Source organism: Ammospiza nelsoni, chromosome 5 (genome assembly GCF_027579445.1).
Source record: "Ammospiza nelsoni isolate bAmmNel1 chromosome 5, bAmmNel1.pri, whole genome shotgun sequence".
Classification (NCBI taxonomy): Eukaryota; Metazoa; Chordata; class Aves; order Passeriformes; family Passerellidae; genus Ammospiza; species Ammospiza nelsoni.
The window spans coordinates 60968911-60995415 of record NC_080637.1 but is presented as its reverse complement, the minus strand read 5'-3'; the positions used below and the strand labels follow the sequence as shown (position 1 = coordinate 60995415).

The 26505-nt window shown below is 45.7% G+C and overlaps 1 protein-coding gene across 1 annotated transcript; it reads left to right on the top strand.

Moving 5' to 3' along the window:
• The first annotated feature begins 646 nt into the window (after nucleotides 1–646).
• LOC132073866 (cystine/glutamate transporter-like) lies at nucleotides 647–26082 on the top strand. Its single transcript, XM_059473144.1, has 18 exons — nucleotides 647–1118; nucleotides 3295–3421; nucleotides 4168–4283; nucleotides 4948–5073; nucleotides 7424–7523; nucleotides 7611–7655; nucleotides 7856–7979; nucleotides 8289–8392; nucleotides 10280–10376; nucleotides 13571–13745; nucleotides 19703–19743; nucleotides 21210–21330; nucleotides 22352–22436; nucleotides 23237–23312; nucleotides 24053–24183; nucleotides 25175–25326; nucleotides 25540–25557; nucleotides 25749–26082. The coding sequence occupies exons 1-18, from the start codon at nucleotides 926–928 to the stop codon at nucleotides 26027–26029; spliced, it is 2112 nt and encodes a 703-aa protein (XP_059329127.1). The 5' UTR covers nucleotides 647–925; the 3' UTR covers nucleotides 26030–26082.
• Nucleotides 26083–26505: the final 423 nt, after the last annotated feature.

The window sequence follows — 26505 nt, the reverse complement described above, 5'->3', positions numbered from 1 at the left end:
GTGAGTTTCTTGGTGAAGCTGCCAATTTAGGGGTGATAGAGAGAGACAGGAGAGATGAGGAGAGGGGAAGTGGGAGGTTGCTGCAGTTTGTGAGAACTAAATCTGGATCAACTTGTGATCCCTGAAGTGTCTGAAGTTCCTTCTTTTCTAGGAAAAACTTCACTGCTGCTGTTATTACCAAGAAATTTTTTATATTAATAGAAGAAATGGCACGTCTGTTAGTAATGACTAAGCTCTGTCTTACAACTGTAAACAGTATTTATTCCTGACTCTGCAGTACTTTGAAAGCAAAAAAGCTTGACACTATATTAAGAAACACTGATTAAATGGAGCTCTAGTGAGAAATCAGGGCTAGTTCATTCAGCCAGGGTGGATAGGAAGTTAAAAAAGCTTAAATCGTCTCCGTGCACCAACTAATGCAGCTTAATGTTTTTCTCATCTTGGAGATTCTCAAGGTATTGATGGTTAGGTTGGCAACTTTAAATCTCTTTTCTGCAAGTGAGCTGAAATCAATGCATCCCCCTATTAGATCCCATTAAATTAATCCCAAACTGGCCAGTTCCAGTCTGGGCAATCTGACGTTACTCAAAGTCAAATTTGGGCATCATCCTGAGGTGTGGCTGGCATGCAACAGGTAACACTCTGTGCTGCCTGGAAGAAGAATCAGAAAACACTTGAAGAGTCTCTTGGGTACTGATGAGATAGATGATAGCAAGGGTGTTCTGCTCACCTGTGGTTTGGCTGATACTTCCTGCAGCTGAGGAGAACAGATTCAACAGCTCCTGTCCAGTTACTGAAAAAAAATTTTGTCCCAAAAAGAAGATCCTTGAATCCCTAACTCCTTGTCTTACAGGTGAACCTTGAGGACACTTGGGAGACTGTAGCTCCTGAATGTGTGACCTTCCCCTGTGATTAGAAGAAAGCCATGGGGAAAGACAAGAAAGAAGAGGCCGTCTTCCTGAGGAAGAAGATCACTTTGCTGCGGGCGTTCTCACTGCTCATCGGCAGCATGGTTGGCAGTGGCATCTTCATCTCCCCCAAGGGAGTCCTGAAAAACTCTGGCAGTGTGGGCTTCTCCCTGCTTGTCTGGTTTTCCTGTGGGCTCCTCTCCATGTTTGGTGAGTGCTGAGCTTTGGAGCCCTTGCTGAAGCACCTGGGAGGTGAGGGGAGCCTGCACGTTTTTATGTTTAGAAAGTTGGGAGATGAATAAACCCAAAATTTCTAGTTCCTGCTGTAACAAAGATTTAGAAGTCAGGGGATGGTCACTAGGAGTTTTTAGTTCAAATTATTTCCCTGGGGTAATGGACAAAGTCCTAGCACTTATGGTCTGTAATATCAATTCATGTACAAGTCCAGGGCAGGGGAAGAACAGTGACTGTGAGTGGAGACTGCATGGTCTGTGCCAGGAAAGCTGGGAGAGAATGAGGGGACTCCTTCTGTAAGGCAGAAAGGAGATGGAGGAACCTGAAAGGGAACCTGAGGGCTGTGCTGTGCTTTTCACTGTGAAGAGAGGAGGAAGGGAGAGTCCCAATGTGCCCCATGGGGGGACCCCTTTCTGTCAGGGAGAGTGGCTGGAGCAGAGTGCCTGGGGAGCTGCAGGGATGCACCAGCCCAGGGGGGGTGCTGGGTGTCTGTAAGACGTGGTGTGGAGATATCTGATGCTGCCCCACTTTCTGTGTGTTACTATTGGCTTAATTTCTGTCATTTACTACCAGTCTTTTCTCATAGAGGTGGTCTTTTTGATGACAACTTCATTCTGGTTCTTTTGAAATAATGTTGCTCTTCTAAGTTACAGTGGATAAAACATGTGGCTTTTAGTTTCTTTCATTAACTGTAAAAATCACCATCTCAGAAACTCTCTAAAGGTGCTATTAGGACAACTGCAAGTTCTCCCAGCCCAGGAGAGAAATCTAATGCTTATTATAGTGGGGGACTTTAACATTCTTCTTCTGATGTAATTTGTAAAAAAAAAAAAAAATCCACCAGAAGAAAAAAATAAGAAAGGAGATATACTTCATGTGGAAAAAAATAAAAAGCAAAGTGAGTGTCACTCACTTTGACACTGGCATGTACATGCAAGTTTAGAAATTGAGACATTCAATTGTTAATAGGGCAACAAGTTGTTCTTGCTCTTAGCATATGTGTACCAATATTTCACATTGCAACTGTGAGTGGCTGTTTGGTGAATTATACACTTCTGCTTAAAGAAAAGCTGACAGTATAATGTGGGCATGGTGTTTCTTTTAACCAAGGAGAGCAGTAAATGAGAATGTGTGTGTAATGTATGTGTAATCACATAGCCAAGCTCTGCACTTGTAAAGGTTTTTCTCTGTACAGCATCCTTTGATAGATTCTCCTGGAAGGGCCTTGGGAGCCTCTTTACCAAGTGATTGCGTTTTGTAGCTGGATTTGTCAGTTTGTTCTTCTCTTTTATCAGCTTGATGACCTCCCCTGATCATTTCTCTGACACTTTTTTGCAGTATATTTAAAAGATATGCTTTCTTTTGTGCTTTTTTTTTTCCTTTCAAGTGGGGTATATATAAAGTCCCATCCCATGAGTTCAGCAACATACTTATATGCATGAATACTTGAATGCTTAAATGCTTGTGGCATTTAAAGGGATCCACTGGAATAAACCAGATGAGCTCTCTGCCTATATTTGATGCTTTGAGCAGGAGTTCTGCACAAATTTTCCAACAGGGAGGCAGGAAACATTGAGCTTGTCACCATCCTGCATGACCTGAATATGGCATGATTGCCATGGGACTTGGAGGCATGGCCATGTCACCACTGGCTTCAAAGGAGGGAAGGGATTTATGTGGAGATGCAAGATAAGGACACAAGAATGTGGCCTGGGATCAAAAACAGGCTGGAAATGACAGTTCAGCCATGGCTTGTGGCTGAGCTGCTGTAGCTGCTTTGTGAGCACCATTTCATCAGTCTAACAGTGAGGAGAAGTGAGAATCCAGGGTACCTTTCAAAGGAAACCTCTTGTAGCTCTGTGCAGCATTTCTATCACACACCTTTCTTCAGAGCTTCCATGGAAATGTTGTAGCATTAACCACAAAATAGAGAATTTCTTTCCACCTGACAGGTAAGCCAATAACTTCAGAACTTACTTCAAACCACAGTAGCGCACAAAAATAGAGAAAAGTGGTTCTGTTAAACCTATTTTTCTTCCTCTCATTCACTACTTATTTAAAATTATTTGTTCAATCCCTGAAAAATCACACAGAAAGGGAAAAAAATCCCTGGGATTATTTACTTGGTACATTTCTACCTGAACTTTTCCAGGTGCCTTGTGTTATGCCGAGCTTGGAACAAGAATCACCAAGTCTGGAGGACATTATATCTACATTTTGGAGACACTAGGGCCTCTGCCAAGCTTCTTATTCCTGTGGGCAGAGTTTTTTGCTATCAGGTAAGAGATTTGATTTGCTTGCCTCTTCCTGGATGCAGTGATAATTTAAAATACCAAAAGTTATGGCACCAGGTAACAGTCCAGACAGTTTGTAAAGGAAAGAGTTGAATGATTTTTCAAGATTTTTCAGTGATAAAAGGAAGATGACACAATGTGGAAATAGTTACAAATGTTGAATGTGTTCTGTTCTTGAAGAATATTTCTCTTCTGCCCTGGCAGTTCCTATCCCCCAAGAGCTGAGGTATATTTCAGAGACTGGCAATAAATGCCAGATTTATTTCAGATCTTATGTTTTCAGTGTGAAACTTTTTTGGTTTCTTCAGATTCAGAAAGTGGAGACAACTTCCTGGCTTAGCCCCAAGTTAAATAATTTATAACATTGTGAACTACTTCCTTTTTTAACATTAAAAAGCAAGTCCTCACCTCTCAATAACCTGTATCCTTCATGTAAGCTTAGATGAGGCAGAACATATGAACTACACTTGCATTGCTCAGTATGATTAATCTCAACTTTTGCTTTCAAGTTGGAAATTAATCATTTTGCAGCATGTGGTTTTTAACCCATTTACTGAGAAAAACCCATGAGAAAAACTCGATGGGGATTCACCATCTGCATGGGTGATAGGATTAAGCCAGATGGGGAAACTTGCTCCCCTTCCCAAGTTTTGTGCAGTTTTACCTCCTGCCATTTTTCAGCCATGCTCAGAGCAGTTTGTGCTTGGTTCCCCCCACACTCCCCACTCCAGGCCTGCCAACAGTGCTGTGGTTTCCCTGGCATTTGGGCGCTACATGCTGGAGCCGTTCTTCGCCCCCTGTGCTGCCCCTGTCCCTGCAGTGAAGCTCGTGTCTCTCCTAGGCTACTGTAAGTACCAACATTTATGGGATTGTCCATCCTGGCCTCCCTGCCCTAGACTAGGAGCACTTGGGGTGTTATTTCCTGGATAGCTGTGGGATAAGACAGCTGTATTATCACCTCAGCTAACTAAAATGTTCCAATTCAAGGTGATGGTGTTGGGCCACTATATTCTCTAGGAAGTGGAATGGGCCTCCCTGTTGACCAGCTGGAGCCCTAGGTAGGGGGATTTTGCCAGGTGTGGGAGAAGAAACTCTCCATGTGTAATTGTGCAAAAGCCACATGAGCTGTGGGTGTAAGGCTAGAGGTTTTGGACTCCTCTCCTGGTGCATCCAGCCTGTGAAGCTGTTCTGCCTGCTCCAGACTGGTGTGGACTGGCACAGGGAATGCTGTGAAGTGGGCTGCTGAGATGTCCCACACCTTTCCCCCAGGCAGGTGTGGATCACCCAGCAGGAACCAGGTTCCTGCTGCCTTTTAGGAGCGTAAGTCAGCTCCCTCTTTAAACACTGTATACTGGACCAATGTTTCCTGGCATCTCTCATCCCAGGCATCCTCTCTAAGGCATAAAGATGCAGCCTTCCCCCAGCATCCCCAGGACAGGGAGAGCTGCTGTATTTTCTCCTGTGTGTGTTGAGCCCAGGCTGCAGCTGTAGCAGTGTTGTTTCCTCTCCAGACACGGTCCTGACCCTCAATTCCTGGAGCGTCACCTGGAGCGCGCGGCTGCAGATGGCTCTCTCCGTCGTCAAACTCCTGGCCCTTGCGCTCATCATCGTGCCAGGGATGATGCTGCTGGCCCAGGGTAGGTGTTGCTGCTCCTGTGGCTGAGGAGGGTGCTCCATGTGACCCCTGTCATGGCTTTTATCAGTGACAAGTGACAAGTGTGGTGCTCACTCAGCTGGCAGGAGCTCCCTCTGTCCGTGTGCCAGATATGAATTAGCTGGGAGTTGAGACCGGCACAGCTGGCACAAGCTGCATCATTGCACTGGGCTGGTGCACCTGGCTGCGGGGTGCTTTCTCCAAAATTTAGTGGGTCTTAGTGCCAGAGGATGTGTGAACCCCTACCCAGGTCACCCTAACCTTCCTCTGGAGTCAGACTTGCCTATTTCCAGTGTAGCTCAAAATCTTTCCAAAGCAGCACATATTCGATGGACATTTAGGATATGTGACAGCATCCCCTGTGCCAATCACAGCTGTGTAATGAGTTACAGCCCTCAGCTGAGCCCTGGTAATGGCATCTCTAACCCTTCTGTGGCACAAGCTAATGTTTTTTACCTCCAGATTGAGATGGGTGGTAATTCAGTGAATTTACAATGAACTTGGTACAGGATTTCATGCCCGTATGCAGAGTGGGGGAGATAAACCCTACCAGTAGGATCTTCTGTGAACCATACAAGAGTACTGGCTTTAATCCAAGCCTCAGTTTATAGAAAAGCCCAAGGCATTCCCACTCAAGGGATGAAGCCTGCTCCCTCTTCATGCTGTTACCTTCTTCTGCAGAGAAAACACCATAGGCAATGGGCTCCGTGTTCATGTTTCTTTCTGATGTCTGGAGCTGGCTCCTTTGAACATGCAGAGCTCCCCTTGGGCTGGCTTCTGAACTAAAGGACTGCCCTGCAGCTAGGAATCCCCAGCCATTATTGTTAGGAATGCCTTCAAATGACAATCTGGAGCCCTGGCACCTGTCCTTTGGTGGGGAGGATAAATGCAGGTGACATCTGGAGGGAGAATTCACCAAGAGACTCCAGTATGACAGGTTGTATTTAATGTGACTCACGGGGGACTGTAAATTGCTCATTAATGCATTGCAGGCAATAAATCCTTTTCATGCACTATCACTTACCAGTCATCATTTTGGAACATAAAAAAGTACCCCAATAGACCCACTCCTATATTTTAGGTTAGTTTTCTTCAAACCTATTTTCAAATTGACTTCATTTTTTCTTTTTTTTTGCTGCTTAAAAATCAGTTTTGTGCTTTTACAAAATTTTGCCTGATTGCTTTGCCTTGTGCTACTTTGTTTAGATTGCACTTCTGTCCTTTCCTTTGCCATTACCTGCTTTTTGGCTCAGGCTTATATTAGAGATTTGCTGGGCCGGCATTTCAAGCTCATGTGCCCAAATCTTGTCACTGCACTTCTTGCAGAAGCACCTCCACAGAAGTGGCCTGACTTTCTCCACATGCTCCATGCCATGTCACACCTTGCCTGGTAAATCCCAGCTAGGAAAGCTTCTCATCTCTTGAAGAGAGTTTATTATGGAAAATTGAACATAGATGTGGCACCAAACCTTGGGCTACCTGGATTTGAAAATATTGGGAATGCAATTCTTTCTGACTGCGTTTGAATGAGAGGCCAATTCAGAACTGCTCTCTTCCCTAAATCCTTTTGTTTTGATTTAGAGAAAATCCTGACTTTGAATTTTTTTTTTTTTTTGTTAAGTTTTGTTTTGTTGTTTCAAGCAGAGAACTTGAAGGAAAATTAGGGGTAATATTGGTAAATATCTCTACTTTGAGACACCTCTACTTTGGACATGTTATTTGCTTTGCACTCTGCCCTTTCCTGTGGGTGAGTGGTGGTGGGTCAGGCTGGCAGGTGTTGCTCCCACCCCCTCCTGCAGCTGGTTCCCATGCTCTGGCCAGCACAGGGCTGGGGTCAGTGCTCCAGCAGCAGGAACAGGAGGGAGCACAGTGAGAGCTGAGTTAGCTGCCTCGCTGGCTGCACCACATCAAAGGGGACTGTGTCTCCAGCTGCTGAGGGGGCTGGGGACTGAACATGGGGGTCAATCCAACAACTTAATTTTGGGCCTGAAGGAGGGAGAGGACAACATGGATGTGCTCCTCTCCATGATCTCCTGTTCTCACATCAGGGTCTGTTGGAAACAACTAGCTATTGTTGTTGCCCTTCCTGAAATGCCTACCCTAGCTGGACAAGGGATATAATTTTTTTGTTTTTTAATGTCACTGTAGGAAAGTAAACATATCAGCAGCAACACTGAAGTTAAAGCAATGAAATGAATTTGAATACCCTTGTCCAGGAAATCACAGACACTTCCCAGGCCTGGGCAAGAGGTACAAGGGATGTTATTCTACATGGAAGGAAGCCTGTCTCTGATGTTCTTCTGCTCTGTCTCCGTTGTTTATCTCCTCTGCAGGCCACACGGAGAACTTCCAGCATGCTTTTGACAGGCAGTCGCTGGTTCTGGATAAGCTCCCCCTGGCTTTCTATGCAGGCATGTTCGCATACTCCGGCTGGTAGGTGCGGTGGGAGGGCCCTTCCCGGGCGGCACACGGGTGCCCTCAGCATGACTGACTCTCACCCCGTCTCTTCCCATCGTGCAGGTTTCAGACCGGCTTTGTGCGTGAAGAGTTGGTCAAACCTGAACGGTAAGGCTGGCAGGAAGCTGCCCTGGGTTACCGGCCTCGGGGCTCCCACACCTTTCCCAAGTGCAGTGCAGGATGAATAACTTTGTGGGTTCACCTGACTGCAATCAGTATCACTGCCAGATAAAATCTGCAGTAATGCCGTGCATAACAAGGGATAGCAGCTTGTTCTTTGTGTGTGTGTGTGTTCCCCTTCCTTGCAGAAATATCCCCCTGGCTGTCATCGTGTCTGTGATCACAGTAATTGTGGGATACATGCTCACCAACGTCTCTTATTACACAGTCCTGGGAACAGAAGATGTTCTGGCTTCTCCTGCTGTGGCTGTGGTGAGTTGTCATTGCTATTGTTATATCTGCAGTGTGGCCAGCTTGTGCTGTGGTCATGGCAAGTCTTTCAGAGATGGTTTTCCTATAAAATGCTTTATTGCTTTGTAATTTCTCTGGAATACTGGGCAACAGTAAATTCTTCTTGTTGTGGTGCCTAAAAGATAATGAAAAGTAACCTGGAGATGACAGTAGAAAAGGTGAGATTTATGACTTCTATACTCCTTCAATGGAAGAAGTTTTCTTTTTTGCCCCTGATGTCACCTAGAGATCACCACATGTTCCCTAAAGTCATGTTTGCTCTTCCTCCAGAGCTTTGTGCAGCGAGCCTTCAAAAGCCTGATCTCCGTGGTCCCTGTGCTTGTCGCACTGTCCTGCTTTGGAACCATGAATGGAGGGATCTTCACCTTTTCAAGGTCACATCCCTAAGGGTCTATTATGATTTTGGCTCATTGAATCAGAGGGAAGCATGACCAACCTGTGCAACTACCCATCCACACAGTGGCATTTTAGCCACTCTTGTGGGAAAAATAAGGCTTTTGACTCCCAGGTTGTCAGCTACAGGATGGTCCCTTTTGGCTAGGAGTCTACTTTTTCTATTTCTGACCAGATCCAGACTTTGGTACCCAGGACTGGTCACAAACAAAGATTTTTATCTTCTCCCCTACCCTTTAGTTTAAATCTCCAGTTTAAAGTGAAATTTCAGTGTTTCTGGTGAACTAAAGGCTCTGTTGATGTTGGCAGCTGCTCAGTGAGACTGAGTCTTCTTCCACTGGGTTGACCCAGCTGTGCTGCTGGAGGGCATGGCGTCCCTCTGTTGGGAGGCTCTCTAGGCAAACTCTCCCTTGAGAACTTTGCTTTGAAGTCAGTGAAATGTCATTGGGATGGGCTATTCCTAAAGCAATAGTCAAGGTTCAAGAAGTCTTGTTATAGCAATAAGAAAAGCTTTGTCCTATGGAAAAATAAACTTGCCAGCTTCACCGTCTGCCACACTGTGTCCTTATGGGAGCCTTGAAATTGGAGAGGAGGGCAGGCCTTATGGACAACATACTTATGTTGTGCTGGTCCTGTGGAGCTGAGCAAACTCTCTGCAGTGGGTTTTGCTTCACAGCTTTGATTGCAAAGGGAAAAATGAGTTGATCTGAAAGGAATGTCTCATAGCCTGAAAGCTAATGAATTATCTGATCCACTACTCTGAAGTCCTGTATTAAATACAGGTGTGGATGATCATTCCCATTAGCTGCTCCAGATAATTGTTTTCTTTGAGGATGAGAAGTCTCTGGGCAGCACAGAGGTTCTCAGTGTCCCCCACTGACCTTCTCTCCCCCATCCTGGCATCATTAACATAATCACTGCAGAAAGCCCATATAAACACTGATGGGGCCTCCCTGGCTGCCTGCCAGCCACACCCCTGCAAAGCCACAGAGACAGCAATAAAACCAGTTGTACACTTGTGCCCCAGCTGCTTGGGGCCCTGCTTCAGCCCAGCTGATGCTCTGGCATGGTTTGTTTGAGGATATTAAATTTCTAAAATTGGATGTGATTGTCTTCTCCCTAATTGCTCTCTCACGAGTCAAAGGAGGGATGCAAGCAAGGAACTCTCTGCTCTCATTTTGTAGCTGTTCTTATGTGTAGCTGGTCTCTTGGCAGTATGACAAACTGTATTTTCCAACAGCTGACCAGAGGATTGGAAATCATCTGTCATTTGAGGAGATTGCACTTTATTTTTTCTTTATATATACATGTAAGAATATAGGCTTCAAAGCTGACAATGCCCTTTCATAAACTCACCAGTTTCTCTTATAAAAAATTGAAGTTTGTGACCTCTCCACTTCCTTTTCACTGGAAAAATTAATTCCTTTTTTGATGGCAAGAGACTTTCTTACTCCTGTTTCCAGTCTGAGTTCATTCATGGCCACTTTGGACTTGCCCAGAGGTCTCTGCAGATGAGGCACCCAAGGAGACCCTGCCAGTGGCTCTGATGGTGGGCTCTGAACTGCCCTGAACTGGTCTTGGCAGAGCTGTGGGAACTCAGCCTTGGTTTTCTTCCAAATGCTCCACAAAGTGGAGCTCTGAGCAACTTGGTCTAGTGGAAGCTGTCCCTGTCCATGGCGGGAGGGTGGGTTCCAACCCAAACTTTCTATGAAAGTGCAGCTAAAGGCAAAACTGTGGCCTCGAATAGCAGCAGACTTGTGCTGGGGAAGGGAGCGGGTGCCTTGATGCCTCAGGTCAGTCCAGTGACTCATCTCATTTCTAATGTGGCTGTAGAATGTTGATGTACATGAAGTCCTGTCTTTTCCTAGGACTCTGTTTGTGGCTTCCAGGGAAGGGCAGTGGCCTCCTCTCTTCTCCATGATCCACATTCGAAGGCATACCCCCCTTCCTGCTGTCATGTTGATGGTAAGGAGATCTGGCTCTGTGTGACACGCTCTGTTCTTTTGCTGTCCTGGCTTTCTTGCAAGGACTGGATAAACTGAGGAGTTTTAGAGGGTGTTGGGACATTAAATTTCTCCCAGAAAAAAAAAGAAGGCAGGATACAGGAAATGGCTGCAAAGTATTAAATCCCCTTGAGCCAGCAGTGGTATCCAAATGTACAACCTTGAAGTCCCTGCCTTATAACATTACACACCTTTTTTAAAAGTACAGTCCCTACAATCTGCCACAGGTGCTGCTTGATATTGCCCTATGAAAATTGCTCTGCCAGGCTTTGGCTATCTGGAAATTTAAAATTCCCAGGTGTGGTGAAAATGCAGGGAATGAGCATTTGTAGAGATGGTCTGGTCTCGTGTTTTGGTTTGTTCAGGGTTTTTTTGTGGCAATGGTCCAGCTCCATCCCAACTGTGGTGCAGTGTCTGTTGTAGCTTCGCTGAGCTTGTAAAACCTTAGCAGATGTCATTGTAGATAGCCTGTGTACCAGCAGGGCAGGCTTTTGGATCATGCATGTTTTAATTGCCCTGGCTTGGACATGAAGCATCAAAGATGCTGCTGATCTTGGAATGATCACTCTTTTCTGTAGCACTACAGATCAATGCCTTTAATCTTTTGCCTTCAGTCTGTGACACTGTTTTGTGAAACTCTCTGACCTCCAAAATGCTGGGGCTGTGAAGTAGTTGCAGGGGGCTTGGAGGAGGTGATCCGTGGCTGTAATGACTGTATTTCATGTTCAAAACGCTCAGTTCCCTTTGGTCACTGCCATGGTGTGCATTGGAGACATCTACCACCTACTGAACTTCTTCAGCTTTTCCCGATGGCTCTTCATAGGACTGGCCACCCTGGGGCTCATCGTCCATCGCTGCCGTCACCCGGAGCTGCACAGCCCCTTCCAGGTAATGCACAGCACGGACCTGGCAGCCAGGAACCTGCAGCCCTGCCATCCCTCTCCTTGATTTGCTCATAATTACAGCATCACATGGCCCTGGCTGTCTTTAGGCTGTAAGGGGTTTCAGTCTCTGATGCTTGGTAATGTCTGTGAGGAGCTCCTGACCAGCACTGGTTGGTGTGCCCAAACAGCCAGATGTGATAAATCCTATAAAGCCAGTTCTACATGGGCTCACCAGATGCACCTGTTAGAATACTGCTTGGTACAAGGAACAAAGTTTCAGGCTTGGGACTGGGAGATGTACGGACAGAAGTTCTCTGGCTCATCTCCTGTGGCCTACAAGAAGGATGTTATTTGCCTGGATGTTATTTCAGTGGCAGCTAAGTCTCAGCTCTGGCTGAGAAGCAGGAAGGTGTCAGGCTTGGGGGAAAAGGAGCATGGGTGGAGGGGTCCTGGGAGCAAAGCTGACTTGGGAGGAATCATCTGCTGGTATAGAAATATTGTCTCATGTAAAGCAGTGGGCCCCTCTTGTGGCCTTTCTCACTGCTCTGGGTGCTGGGATCCCCCCTCATGTCAGCAGGGGATGCTGGAGCAGCTTTCCTGTGCTTGGGCACCTTTCCCACTGCCGGATAATGTGCAGGAGGCATTAATTAGGTTGGGGCGGTGCTTGAGGCGGGTGCAGTTTGCTCCTGACTCTGGTCGCCCCTGCGTGGTGTCCCCTGGCAGCAGCTCCCGGGAACAGAGAGGACCTCCGGGGCTGTGGGCACTGGGCAGTGAGGAGCTCAGGGGACAGAAATGCTTCCTGCAGCTCCCAGGGGTCCTCTCTGAGCTGGGTGCATCCTCCTGCAAAGTTTGGGGTCATTTTTCTTCTCGGTCTCCGCATTTAGCAGAGACCTTGAGGCTTCTCAGTTTGTTGGTTGGCTGCACTCGCATACTCCCCCAGAACCAAACTGAATAAGTTTAGTTTAGTTTTTCTTTCAAACCAATCTTCTCAGGGGAGATTTATTAGTGGCTGGCACTGCAGATGGTTTCAGATGCTTAGATTTTGCCCTGGTTCTAGCGGCTCGTAAATGCTGATTAAACGAGGGAAGGAAACACTGGCCCTTTGGTCAGTTCGGCTCGTTTCCCCTCGCCTTTCCTCTGGTTTTTGTCAGCTCTGTGCAAGGGCTGCGCGCAGGTGGCGCGGGCCCGTGCTGCGCTCTAGTGGCCGCCCGCGGCTGTCGCCTGCCGTGCCCGGGGACAGCAAAGCGTGGCACAGCGTTGGCACTTGCTCTCTCTGTAGCATTCTGAGTTAAAAACGGTGAGAAAACCCGGGAAAGAGGAGGGAGCAGTCCGCTCGCACACCTCTCAAGCAGATGTGTGCAGCGTGAGCGTGTGCATGGAGGAGCGGCTGGCAGAGGATGCTCTGGCTGGAAAGACAAGAGTACCTAAGTTTGATGGCTGGATGGCTGCCATACCTAGAGCAACAGAACTCTTCCAACTTGGCATGTTGAGTATCTAAAATACAATCATTATTACTGGTAAAGATTTTCACCTTATATGAGAGCAGCTCCTTCATTCCATCAGCCGTGGCAAGGAGTTGCTTGGCAGAGTTTGCATCCAGAGACAGAGGGAGTGTTTCACAGTTTTATTATTTATTGCAGTCTTCCTATTTGCTCTCCAAATAACCCAGATGAATTGGCTCATCCAATAGGGTATGGCTGAAGAGCTGAGTGCTGCTTTGATTTTCACCATGGTGTCACTGAAGCTGAAATTCTTGCTGCAGGTACTACAGAGATAGGGAGTCTGGTTTGTCTTGGTTTAGTCACTATAAGTCCCAGGCAAACTGAAGGCAGGTCAACACTAGTCATGGATTTATAAGCAATGAACAGTTTGATTCAAAGTGTCTCTTCTTTCTTGGTTTCAGATATTCCCTCAGTGGCTGCCTTAGGGGGCACATAGGTATGTGTGTTCCTGTGCATGCACAGGTGCAGGACATTCACAGAGCCGTGGGCTGTAGGTGGCTTCTCCCCCTGCTTGGCTTCCAGTTGCAAGTGAGGTTTAGATTTTGGTGCAGATGAATATAGGAGGCATGCACCTCACAGGGCACACTGGGCTCTGAAGCTGATGCAGTTGTTTGCAGTCTGATAGTACAGAAGCATTCTGCAGGACAGGTTATGATTATTCTCCTTTTCTTTAGGCAGAGAAATGGATACAGCGTGTGCTGGCACATACAGAGGCTGATCGGCTACAGCCACCAGTTTTCCCTGATAGTCTCCTGTGCTCTTTTCCTCAGGTTCCCCTGTTTGTTCCTGTCTCTTTTACCATCATCTGCCTCTTCACAGTGGCAATGTCTTTCTACTCAGACCCTGTGAACATCAGCATTGGATGCACCATAGTTTTGAGTGGTTTTCCAGTCTACTACCTCATCATTCACAGGCAGATGTCAGACCGCTGCCGCAACCTGTTTTGTAAGTATGCATTTCACTTTCAGTATTGTGGACCTAAACATGCCCAAGGGTCTGGGGGCTGGTTTGTTGCCAGGGCTCACCTCTGATGCAAATTGCTCCTTGACCAACAGACCTCATGAAACCTAAATCATGACTGCTGGCATCACTCTGGTGTCTTTCCCAAGGCACAGCCTCCACAGCCAAATTTGTTTTAATAAAGACAAGGCTGAGGTCTACCAACAGGGGGGAACAGAGAGGGTCTATTTCCCACCCCAGCCCTATACCTACTAAATTTTATCACATCTTTGGGATCCCAGCTCTGGGTGAAATTTGTCTGACATGGAGCAGAAAGATGACAAGTTAGGATGGAGGGGCTACAGGCAAATGCTGTAAGCCCATGCACAAACTTGCTTGCTGAAAGGCAGGGGAGAGGACTGCTAGGAGAAGAGTACTGCCAGAGGTCTGTGTGCTTGGTGAAGAGGCCAGGATGGTTTGGGTACAAGTGTAGCTGTGGAAATGAAGTACATCTCCACTCCAGGCAGTGTAGTACAGACTTCCTTTGGATGTAGGCATGGCGGCACAAGGGGTTTTTCAGAAATGAGAGCCTGGGTTTGAGTTTAAATTGTTGTTTCTGTTCCAAGTCTTGTTTTCTTTTGATTTGATGTTGGATGGAGGTGCATCACTAACCACTCAATAGAAGACAACACATAGCAAGAAAGGAAACAGATACAGTGATCTGCCAACATTAAGTGCTCCAGCCATCAGTGCTGATGCTCTTGATTTTCATTCATGTCTCAGGATTGCCTCTGGACTAAACTTCCTTTTTTTTCCACCCTTTCAGATTATCTTACTCACAAACTACAGTTACTGCTGGAAGTTGTCCAACAAGAAATCAAGACTTACTGAGAAAACCATCAAAACTCAGAGAAGACAATAAAAATCTGCTCACACCATTTTTGACACCTTTGATCCTACCAAAAGCAGTCCATGCTTTTATTCTTTTTAGTCAGGGCAACTGAGGATGACTGAGCCAAAACCTTGCTGCAAGTGTTCCTAAGCTTGCCAACTGGGATCTGTTCCTGCCCTTTTATTTTTTTTCAGGAAAGCAAACTAGTTCTCTGAAATGAGCTTGCTTTGCCTGCGGAGTGTCTTTGAAACCAAGATCCTAATTTTGCAGCCTGGCCCAGTCCTGAGAAAAATTGTGTGTGTGTGTGTGAGTACAGAGACAGTATTTTGTTTTCCTGGCTTGGCAAATAGAGGAAGTGGGCATGTTGCAAAACTTAGAATCCAATACATGGAGGCCAAATGCAAGTTTCAAACAGAACCACTACAGCAGTCTTGTTGGCAGAGCTAATTAGAGATAAGGCAGATGAATTGGAAAGGGGAATACAGGGGGATAAAATTTTATCCACCAGAAACTGCAGACTGAGATACTGAGAAGATACTTGAAATTCAAGTATTAACAAACTAAAGTCAGAATGTTTTGCTTTGATTTTTGTATAAGCAGAATGAGTTTTTTAGCCTTGAAATGATCTTTCAACTTTGAAGCTTACTTTTCTGAAATTGCATTTTTAAATGTACAAGTGCATTTTTAAAACAATCAGTTAAATATCATCTAGAATATGACAGGAGACATCCTGGTCCCTCCCCCAGCTTCCCAGACCCACTCCTTACCAGTGATGTTGAAAATTCAGAATTTGGCCTAGCTCCAGTGAAATACAATTCCTCCTTTAATTAGACAGGACCACTGATGAGACTTGGGCAGATTCCTGAATAAATGCATCTTCTGGTGCTGTAAGAAGCCATGAGTGACTTCACATCCAAGCTTTAACTTGCCAATTGCGCACGACTTGCTGATTTAATCCATAAATGCTCATTTGAACTAATGGCATAAGAAAGGTTTCCATTATTGGATTACTTTGGTTTACATTATTACATTATTAATGTGGTGATGTTATGTCCAGATAATACAGCAATTACCTATTTACAATCATGTAATTGTTAATTGGTTCCTAAAAGATGGGAAGTAGCATGCTGAGGCACCTCTAATGACTGCTGGAAAGAGGAACAGCAGAATGTGGAGCATTTTTAAATCTGTTGTATCAAACATTTATGTACTTAAAATAAAAACAAAGTACCATTTACAAATCCAATGTAATCTACTGAAACATGTAAAATTTTGGAACGCAACTTTAGGGTTATTTTCAAAGCAATTGAGAATTATTATTCTTGTAGTGATTGCTTCCTGTTCCTGTGCTGAATTAAGCTGGGACAGCAGCAGTGTGGTTGCAGGGCTTGTTTCCCCACTACCCTCCAAGAATTTAATTTACAAACCACTGGACGTTGTCCAACAGGAAACACAGTCTCACTGGGAAAATCCTCACAGCAGAAACCATCACACCCTACAGGAGAAGTTACTGGCTTTAAACGATAGAATGGATTCAAGTGAGATCTGGAAATGCTTCCAGGATCCCAGACAAGAGCCAATCCCTCCTCGTGCCAGGCTTTCCTGAAGCTGAACCGCCTGGCACACCTTCCCAGAGCACCCAGTGGTGGACCAGCACCCAGTATGGGTGGCTGGGGGACCAACCTGCAGAAGACCTTGCAGAACCAGGTGAGCTCAATCACCCCAACATTTCCTGGGTCCACCCACTTTGGTTTAGGGGATTTTACACATCTTAAGGTAAAAGCATGAGGTACTGCCAGCCTGGCTGCAATACCCATGTGAGCACAGTGTGCACGTGTTGTAGGACCAGGACTCCCACACCAAACCTTGGAGCAGTCTGAAATTGCAAAGGAGATGCTGTGTGTCACAGAGGCACACACAAAGGGTGAAAAGTCCCTTCTTTGTCCATTTCCTCTGAAGAGAAAAAGTGAACAAGAATTGAAATTCCTGGGAGGAACTAAGTAATGCTACCTGCTGGACCATGGCTTCTTTGTAAATGATAAGTCATTTGACATATGCTGGGAAACCACACTTGGGTGCCTCCGCTGACCGTGCAGGAATATGATCTTGCAGGGCTATACATAGGAAGACTGCTCTGAGACCTGTTCCATTCCCAGATACTGAAAATGCAGACAGATATAGTACCATGACTGAGAAATCAGAGGTTCAACAGCTCCACAGATGACATTGGAATTGAAAGGGATAAAAATAAAAAATACGGTGTTCAGAAGATATCAGTTTACAGTGAGCTCAAGTTTCCAGCTTGCAGAGAGGTGTTTGTTTTTTAGAGAGGATGGTGTGCTGCTCCCAGCAAAGATATGTAAACATTTTCTACCAAGCCAGAATGCTCTTCCTAAAGCTCCTGTCTCATGTCTACTGAAGCATTTAGGCCTCAGCGGGTCTAAGAGCTTCAAGAATGGCCAGAAGCGAAAGAAAGTGAGTTCATAATCACATTTGTGGTGTTGTTTTTTTTGTTTTGTTTTGGTTTTTGTCTGTGTGTGCTAGGGGTTTTGTTGTTGTTGAGTTGATTTGTTAGTTTTAATGCTATGACTATAGAATGCACTCAGAGTGTACACTTTCTGGAAACTCAGAGATTTATGTGTTTCAGCCACTACTGATCTGGTATAACTGGAATGCCAGGAAAGAAAAATGTTCTGGGCAGTTCAACTGAACACAATCTGAGATGAAAAAAAAGTCAAAGAAATGCTTTTGGCTTAACAAGTTTGCATCTTAAGACTACTTGACATGCTGTTAAGCTTTATGCCTCAGAGCTCTGCTGGGAAATGTTGTCAGCTTCTGAAAGGCTGGAGGTCAGAGTGGAAAGCTCCTAAGCCTTGTCTGATTAGTGTGGGGAGGAGCAGAGAGGAGGTTCAGACTTCAAGGTGCAGGAACACAAACACCTGGGACCATGCAGAGCTTTGAGGGCTGAGCAAGCCTGTCTTGCAGAGCTCTGTGCTCAGCACACACAGGTTTGGGAGGCTCAGTGTGGCTCTGCTTGCTGCAAACCCCCCAGCAGTGCCCACACAGCCCTGGAGGGAGGGGGATGGACAACACCCACTTCCTGCACTGAGATTTGGGGGGGCACTTTGCAAGGCAATGCCAGCTGTTGGCTTTCCAAGACTGATGTTAAACAGAAGCTGCATGTTATAGAGAGGAGCAAGTCCTGAATATCCCCAGCCACTGGAAGGCTGAGAGGAATTGGCTCTAGGTAAGGCAATGACAGGAACCCAGAAGCAGGGATAAACTCTGCTGGTTTGCAGTGACACTGATTTTGCAGCTGTATCTGCCAAAGCCCTGGGCCGTGCTTGGCAGAAGCGCATGCGTCTGTCGCAACCAGCAGAAGGAAATGTCACTCAGCCCCACTTCCTTAAGGGTCTGTGGCAGAGAAGCACCGTGCTCCACGGAGAGGCTGCGAGGGACACAGTGAGGTACAGATGTGCTGTGGGCAGTCCACAGGGAGCTCTCACAGTTCTGCTCACCCTCACAGCCAGCTCTGGCTCACTTCGCTGCACCCGGGCCACCTTTGCCATGCAGAGCAAGGGTTAAGTAGGCTCATCCAGCCTGGCAAGCACAAGGCTGATGCCCTCAGCTCCTGAGGGTGGTGACCGGGCAGCCCAAGGACAGAACTGTGCCAGGGAAGTGGCACATGCTGGGCTCTGACAGCTTCCCAGGATGCAGCTGAGAGGGGAGGATTGGACACACAGGAAGTTCAGGTTTCATAGCTTGTGGGCTTGGCTTTCGGGTCTGCTGGAGGGTTACCTGCTTGCACTTTGTCATGCTGTAAGTTGTGTTTGTATCTTCATTCATTCATCTTTTTTCTTGTGTAAGGGAAAAGGTGGCATGAGGCTGCTTTTTAAGTATAACTTTTTCTCTGTATAAAGTTATTCCTGTTAAGATATAAAAAGCAAATGCAGAGTTGCACAAGACCATGTAGCGAAATCTTCAGCAAAATGTGAAAGACGCTACCTCTCTTGCTGGCAAAACATTTCTATCTGCTTTTGAAGTGTTTCACCTCTGTTTATTTCTAGTTGGGCTTAGTTGATTAGTGGAGAATCCCAGCATGGAGCAGAAATGCTGGAAAGTGAAAAGGAAAGAATGTCACAAAGGGACAGATTTGCAAGCTCATGTGATTAGGGCAGACTGGGAGCCCCAAGTCTCGGCAGGGGAGCTGGCAGGGGTTAGCAGCGGTTATCTGGAGTGGGGATAGAGGGAAGAGAGAGTTGGGCAGCAGTGGAAAGAAGCTGCCTGGAAACATCATCCCACCCCACTTCCCTGCTTTCCTTTCCATTTCCCCGCTCCCCACCTCCCTCCTCAAATTCCACCCTTCAAATCTGCCAACTTCAAATTCTTCAGCCGTGCCAATAGCAGCAGCATCATCGTGCTGTGCAGAGGGGAAAAAAAGGGACAGCCATGTCCAAAACATCTCCTGGTAGTGCTGGATCTCTTGAATGCCCTGCAATGGGAGACAAGAATAGTTTGGAGCATTTTTCTAGGATCGGGCCTGGCCGGTGTTGCTGTGTACACAGGCAGTGCTGGAACGAGCTCTGTCTGCGAAGGAGACCCGGGTTCTTCCTCACTCTTTGCTCTGGCAGTGCGGGGCTGCCACGCCTTTCTTTTGGGGACCTTTGCACTGTAAACAGCTCTGTGAGGGAGCTGCTCCTGTAATGATTTCCCCTCATTGGCTTGCTCTGAATACCCTTGATCCCTGCCAAAGTACAAAGGGCGTCAGAGCTGGATACATGATCGTTTCCAGTTTCTGTTTCGATATCGTGTTCAGATTCTTCAGGCAGCTCAGAGCAGCTCTGTCACAGACCCTTGGAAGCTCAATAGCTGGCAGCTTTTGGCTATGGATATGTGATCCATGATAGGCAATGTTGTAGAGGCAGTAAATTGGTGAGATACATTTAAAAAGGTGTTCTCTGGGTCCAGTACGGAGAGATTAAATGAAGGGTGAAGCACAGCAGGAAGAAAAGTAAAATCCCATGGGTTGGAATTATTGGTGGCTATCTGTTTCATTTTCTTCTCTTTGTAGGTGCTGTGTCTAGGATAGAGTGCAGAGCAGAGACTTTGCTGGTAAGTAATGATATCCCTCCTGCAAGTGAGAGCTGCTTTCTCACTCCTGTCCTCAACAGGACAGCAGGGAGAAAATAAGATTCATGAGCTGAGATAAAGCCAAGGTGAACATTGGGCAAGACAGACTTCACTTGGGGGAAGTTAATTTATTGCCAATTAAAATAGATTTAAATTGTGAGAAAAGAAAATTAGATCACTTATTCCCCCCTGCATGGATTCCCAGGTTCAACTTCACTCCTTCATTCCTGAATTTTCTACCCCCTCCTACCAAAGCAATGCAGAAGGGAAGGGAAATGGATGTTGTCCTCAGTGTGTAAGACTTGCCATCTACTCCTCCATCATTCTCAAAAATTTCCTGTGCTGCAGCAGGGTTCATTTCCCATGGGCTGCAGTCCTTCAGGATAAACGTGCTCTAGCATGGGTTCTTCTCCATGGACTGCAGCTTCCCTGTCCACATGCTGCAGCATGGACTTCCCCATGGGCTGCTGTGTGGATCTCTGCTCCATGGACCTCCACATGCTGCAGGGGCACAGCTGTCTCACCATGGCCTTCTCTATGGGCTGCAGGGGAATCTTGGTGTCAAGTGTATTTTCTTAAAATGTGTTTTTAGGAAGATACATTTTGGAGAAAATCAGTGGCACAGGTCCAAGCCACAGAGGTCAGGGTCATTGTAAGGTACTAACTATGCCCCATAAGCATCCAAACACAAATTCTTCAGTTCTGCATTTTCCAATTGGAGGGAGGGGTCTCCTTTTTTAAGAAGTGAAGAGATTTCTGATCAGACCAGGGATACTGCACAATTTAACAGTTTTGGAAAAGACCCCTACTTTGATCTGGATTTCTTTTCCAATGCAGAGCAGAGCAAGCAGCCAGGTGCCCATCAGCTCTTCTGCACTTGTGTTGTCTCCTGACTCATCTGCCTGCTCCTGAAAATGGAGTATGTCTGGTATTGGCTCGATGATTCCAACCAGTGGATTGAGTATGGGAAAGAGGTGAAATTCATCTGCTGTTCATGCCAAAAGCTTTTGTTAAGCCATCTTTGGAGAGTTCTTTAGAGTGTGTTGTTCTGCAGCTGGTGAGCTCTACACGCACTGCTGGGTGCCCCTGCAGTGCTGCTCCAGTGCCTGCATGGAATTGTCTTCTTAATTGTCCCTCAAAGCAGGACTGGAACTCTCTGAAAGCTTTCAAAGGACTGGCCTGGGAAGCGGGTGCATTTTCCAGAGCTGACAAACATCATTTGGCTGGAGCTGACCACACAGGCTGTGGGGTTCTTTGTTGCTGCTGTCAGAAGCAGCTGTGCTCGGTGGGGAACCCTTCCATCTCTGTAGAACAAAATGCTTGAAGCCACAGAGACTTCAAAACATTCTCCTGTCATAGGGGCTGGGGAAACATTGATATTTCCCCACAGTAGCACCCAAACCAAAGGGTGGTTTCTAACACCTGTAATTTCGTTGTTCTTTCTGCAGCACCCAGGTCATGCCACTGCCACTGTAACATCTGCATTTCTGGAGAATGAATATCAAACTGACAAGAATGGTGTTATTTTCTTCAGGGCTGGTTCTCAGCAGTATCAGTTAGACTTTGCAGGTGAAGTATCTCCTTGTTTTAATTTCATTTCATAGTGCAGCTGGCTTGAAGGTTTTCACATTATGTCTGCATCTCTTTGAACAGCTCTTCTTCCTCCTGCAAATTTTCTCCAAGCAGAAATTGAGTAGTAGGTAAATTTCTCTAAACTTTTGACATGCCCCACTTGAGCTTCTACACTTGGGGCATCTGTAGTCAAAAAAACATACCTGACAATATTGTACATTCAGAAGAAGAATTGAGAGTAAATGGCACCTTGGCTTATATATTTGTGTTTATACACCTGAAAAAGAAGAATGAGAAATCGGGAGGGGGGAAAGGCACTGAAAAGTCAAAAGGTGAAGAAGTGAGCCTATACTGAACATCTTGGAAGCTTCTTACAGGGAGAGAAAGCACAGTGCAGCAAACAAAAATTTAGGGCTGGTTGCATAGAGAGAGAAATGGGAAAATGAAAAATGCTTTTCTGTTTCTAATTTATTTACTCATCTTAAAACTCCTGTTAGCTTTCCAAACTTTAAATGTTTCCTGGCATGAGTAAAGAGTGGTGTTTAAAGGAGGAAACAATGGATAATTAGCCATGTCACACAGCATGTGCTCTGTGATATTGTTACAGGACTGAGAAGGGAGGGCAGGCTTTGCTTTTAGCACCATGGAGCAGCCCTGTGCTGCCAGGAAAGCCAGGTTTGTGGCCCCCATTGCACTGAAAACTCTTTCCTGCTGCAGGCCTGCCATCAGATGTGGTTTTCTCTGGCCAGCAGCCTGGATGTGAATACCAGTGCAGGTGCAGTTGGTGCTTGGTCGCCTCCAAGTTTCACAGCCTGTGCTAGCAGGTGGCTGACCTTGCTGATCTCCAAGTAGGAGCAGTGCAAGTGGGAATGAAGTTTGCACTGGGGTGGGTGGGATAGAGAGGGCACCAAATGCAATATTCAGGGCTACCTCCTCTTTTATTTTTACTTAACATGGAAGAGCTTGTCCCTAGACAATGAATTATCTCATTATTGAGTTAGTGTGTTTTTCTTTCAAGACATGGTCCAAACAAATGTGCTCTTTAAGACTCAAAGAAGTGTTATTCGACTGCCTAAAGAGTCTGAAGATGGACAAGATGGAAGGTAATACACATTGTTTAACAGTGTCTCTAGAGGACAGCACCTTTCTGCTAAGAAGTTCCTCCTACCTGCCTAGAATGCAATGTTATATTTCTTAAATTAATTTTTAGATACCTTTTTGTGACTGGTTTAACAGTACATTTTGCAGTGACAGTATTTGTAAATTATGCAACGCTTCTGTAAAACTCTCTGGAGGGATGTTCGCTGGCAGTCTCTGGCAGCTGTGACAGACCACTAGAGCAGATCTGCTCTCTCTGTGAGAGGCAAGGCCACATAGGGCTGACACAACTGTGCCAGGAATTTTTATTCCTTGATTTATGCCCCAACACTAATAAATAAACTGTGCAGCAATTAGGAGCGAGGGACTGCCAGTCCCAAGAGCTGTGGTGCATGTGGATGTCATCTCTGGGAAAGCTGAGGATAAACTAAAACTCAGAACAGGCAAATCCACTGAAATAAAGTGAATTAGAGACACTTACTTGAAATACCCTATCTTATGGCTTTTTCTAAAATAAGTTCAGCTTAATTTAAACATATCTGCTTATAAATGTTATTTGTGCTACTGATTTCTTTTAGTAAAAGCTGTCTCTGCTTTAGCAACTCACCAGCAGAGAGTGCATGCGAAGCTGAGGGTTCAATTAAAATGTTGGTTCAACCTAAGGTGTGTTCATTCAAAAAGAAAACAAACTATAGCTTGTGAATGGATGCCTGAAGGCTGCTTTAGAGCCCATGGTTAGATTCACCAGAAGGGGGATTTGGTTAGGAGTATCACCAGCTGACTGGCTCCTTTTTCTATTCTGTAGCCAAAACATGACTCTATCACATCCTGCCTATCCTCCACAGTGGGACCAAACTGCACTGCCTGATATTGGGTACAAGGTAGGACTTTACAGCTCTCCAGTGGGTGGGGAGGACTCTCTCCTGTACTGATTTTTTTTCCAAGACCATAATTCAAGCCAATTGAGATGTTACCAGCTTTTAAATGTGTCTTGTAAAATAAGCAGCTATGGTGTGAAACAAGACTGGCAGTTTCATATTCAGAACAGACGTGCATTTCCTGGGAGGCTCTCTGAGAATGATCTGGTATCATCTCCCCTATAATACCACACAGGGTAAGAAAGGCCATTGCTGCTCATACCTATCCTTTACACTCTCCCAAGGCACTTCATCCCCTGAGAAACCAGATTAAATGTATCTTAAAGTGGTATTTCCTCTGTCAGTTTGGGGCAGGATGTTATTTGCTGTGGTAAACTGCAGCTGAGCCCTGTAGGGCAGAGTAGACTAGTGTGTCAGATAAAGGGGAAACTTTCACTCTGCTTCAGCCTGAATGCTGCTGTGCATTTCAACTTTAGGTTACTCTGAGCTACAAATAGTCCTGATATGAAGGTGCACCCTCAAAAGGAAGCTTATGTGGGGGTGCACTGGTTTCCCTCAGTTGGTGCCTGTGCTTCCACATGGAGATGGATGGTAAAGGAGGGTTGATAGGAAAAGCAGAAGCAGTTTGTGATTTTTGTGGAAGGACTTTTCAGCAGATGTGAGAAGGCTGAGGAGTCCTTTGAAAGGACTGGGTGTTGTTACTCCCAGTAATACCTTATTTTTAGTGCTTAAAAAATTTTCAGTTAATACAGCTCAGCACTGATTCCCAAGAATATATAAAAATCAAGAGGCTGTTTGAGAAGACAATGAAAGGTTACTGCATCAACCAGCTGCAGAGGATTCAGAACCCAACACTTTGGGACATCTTTCAGTGGTTTGTATCTATTTTATTTCGTTATCTTTACTGTATGAGAAGACTGGTATTTCCTGATCTCTTCTCCTCCATAGTCTACATTTGGAGCTGCCAAATTCAGCAGTCCAGCAGAGGTGAGGCTGACACATATCTCTCTGCCCAGGTCTGGCTGGTGGCCCAGACTTATGACTGTCCCAAAACCTGGCTCCCTGAGGCTGAGGCTTCCCTGGGGCAGTCATGGAAGGGGACTGGGGCTCCTCTCTCTGTGACTGAGTTGTTAGCATTGTATCTGTATTCTTTTGTGTGTGCAGAAATGAACCTTTCATCCCTAGCAAGATATGTGTGTGATTCTTGATAGTGTTATTCAAAAAGTAAATTCTTTTCCTTCATCATAACTGAGCTTTGGTGTTTCAGGTTTATTCTTTTGGTTTTAGCCTCTTCCACATAGGAGTTAGGAAAAAAAAAAAAAGGAGGAGAGTTTTTTTGCTGATAAGGGCAGAGATTATACAATTCTCACTGTAGTTTCACACAGCTCTGTTTTATAATCATATTTATGTATTCAGGATTTATATAACGTGGGAACTGACCAATTCCTAGTTAGAGATGTTTGTCTCTTTACTCTCTCATGTGGTATGAAGTTGTGGGAGACACAGTCCATAGTGCTGCAGAGAACTTTTTGTTTTGCTGGCAGGAGCCAGCTCTGTGGCAGAGTACCAGAAGAAGTGCAAAGCAGGCAGTAACCCCACCGAGAGTGGTTTGTGTCACTGTTCCTCCATGACCCAGAAGTAGGAGGAGTTGAGTTGGGAAATTTTCCTTGTTTGAACCAGGAAAACAAGTAGGGGTTTGTTTTTTGGTTTTTTTTTTTTTTGTTTTGTTTTTTTTTTTTTTTTTTTTTTTTGTTATGTTGTGTTTTTGTTTGTTTTTGGTGAGTTTTTTTTAATTTTGTTTTGGGGTTTTTCTGGTTTTTTTGCTTGGTTGGTTGGTTTTGTTTTTTTTTTTTTGTTTTCTCTAGGCAAAAAGAAAAGATGAAGAAGCTTCATAAATCGAAAGGGGTGAACGAGAGGCTCCTGTTCCATGGCACAAATTCATCCCATGTGTCTGCCATCTGTGAGCAGAACTTTGACTGGAGACTCTGTGGGACTCATGGAACAATGTATGGAAAAGGTACAAGTGCAGAAGTGTGTAGGGGCTGTAGCAGCAGGGACTGCAGACCCCAGCCAGGCTTGGGGATGTGGGTGCAAAGTGACTGATGGTTCCTGACCCAGGTACTCCTGCCTTTAGGGCACGGTCACCTGTGCACATCTGCATTGCTTTAGGTAGCACCCACAGCAGTAATCCCATTCCAGGAAGGACTAAAATCACCTCTCTTTGCCTCAGGTGCCTGCTCTTGGACAGGTGAGATTGCGAGGTGATGGTGAAATGTGGACTGGAGTTGGTCGGTACTTTACAATAAGCCAGTGTGGCAACACCTGGCAAGAATGTTCCCACACTGGGCTTGTTGGATTGCTGGCTGCCGAGGTGGTGGTAGCAGGTGCTTGTCCCTTGGCTGGTGTGCTGTCTGACCTGTGGCCTTTTCTGCTCCCTAGGAAGCTACTTTGCCAGAGATGCCAGTTATTCCCACGAGTACTGCTCCTCTCTCGGTGGGCGCTACCGCATGTTTGTAGCTCAGGTTCTCGCTGGAGACTTTGTGCGGGGCAGCCCTGAGTACTGCCGCCCTCCGCCCAGAGACAAAAACTCAAACAGACTTTATGACAGCTGCGTGGACGACCCCACAGACCCTTCCATCTTTGTCATCTTTGAGAAGCAACAAGTTTACCCTGCCTATATCTTGGAATACAGCCTTGAGACCAGCTGTGTGGTCCTGTAGTGAATGGTGGAATGTCTTTTGAATTCACACTGAATAAATTACTCTTCAGTACATTTTTTTAAAGTGTTTGTTCAATTTTAGTTGTAGCTTTAGAGCATTTTGTAGTGCAGTGAGCCATCAATCCCCTGATTGTTTGGGGGGCATAGTTTTTTGTTAGGGGCTATTCTTTCCCCAGAAGCAGTGCCAAGCTTTAGCATTCAGCATATCTCTAGCCTGGAATGGGGACATACCTGCCTTGCATACCGTGATGCAGTGACACCTGCTGAGTTGAAATGACCTTGATCCACTGATATGCTCACCTTGGTTTGATTCTTGCCTGTGATGGTGCTGATATGCCAAAGGGAGGCTGGGCAGGGAATGTGGAAGAAGGAAAAGTGAAAGTACCTACTTCATGGTGCTCAAGAGAGGAACCATGGCCTGTCTTTGAAGTAAATGGCAGGAAGCTCCTGCACCCTGAAGGCTTTGTAATTAATGCT

What these genes read in the sequence shown, in the direction of transcription:
- LOC132073866 (XM_059473144.1), top strand. Translation starts at nt 926, where the DNA reads ATGGGGAAAGACAAGAAAGAAGAGGCCGTCTTCCTGAGGAAGAAGATC. An exon ending in CTTCTCCTGCTGTGGCTGTG is followed by an intron (nt 7,980 to 8,288) that starts GTGAGTTGTCAT and finishes CTCTTCCTCCAG; the next exon opens with AGCTTTGTGCAGCGAGCCTT. An exon ending in CCGCTGCCGCAACCTGTTTT is followed by an intron (nt 13,746 to 19,702) that starts GTAAGTATGCAT and finishes TTCTCTTTGTAG; the next exon opens with GTGCTGTGTCTAGGATAGAG.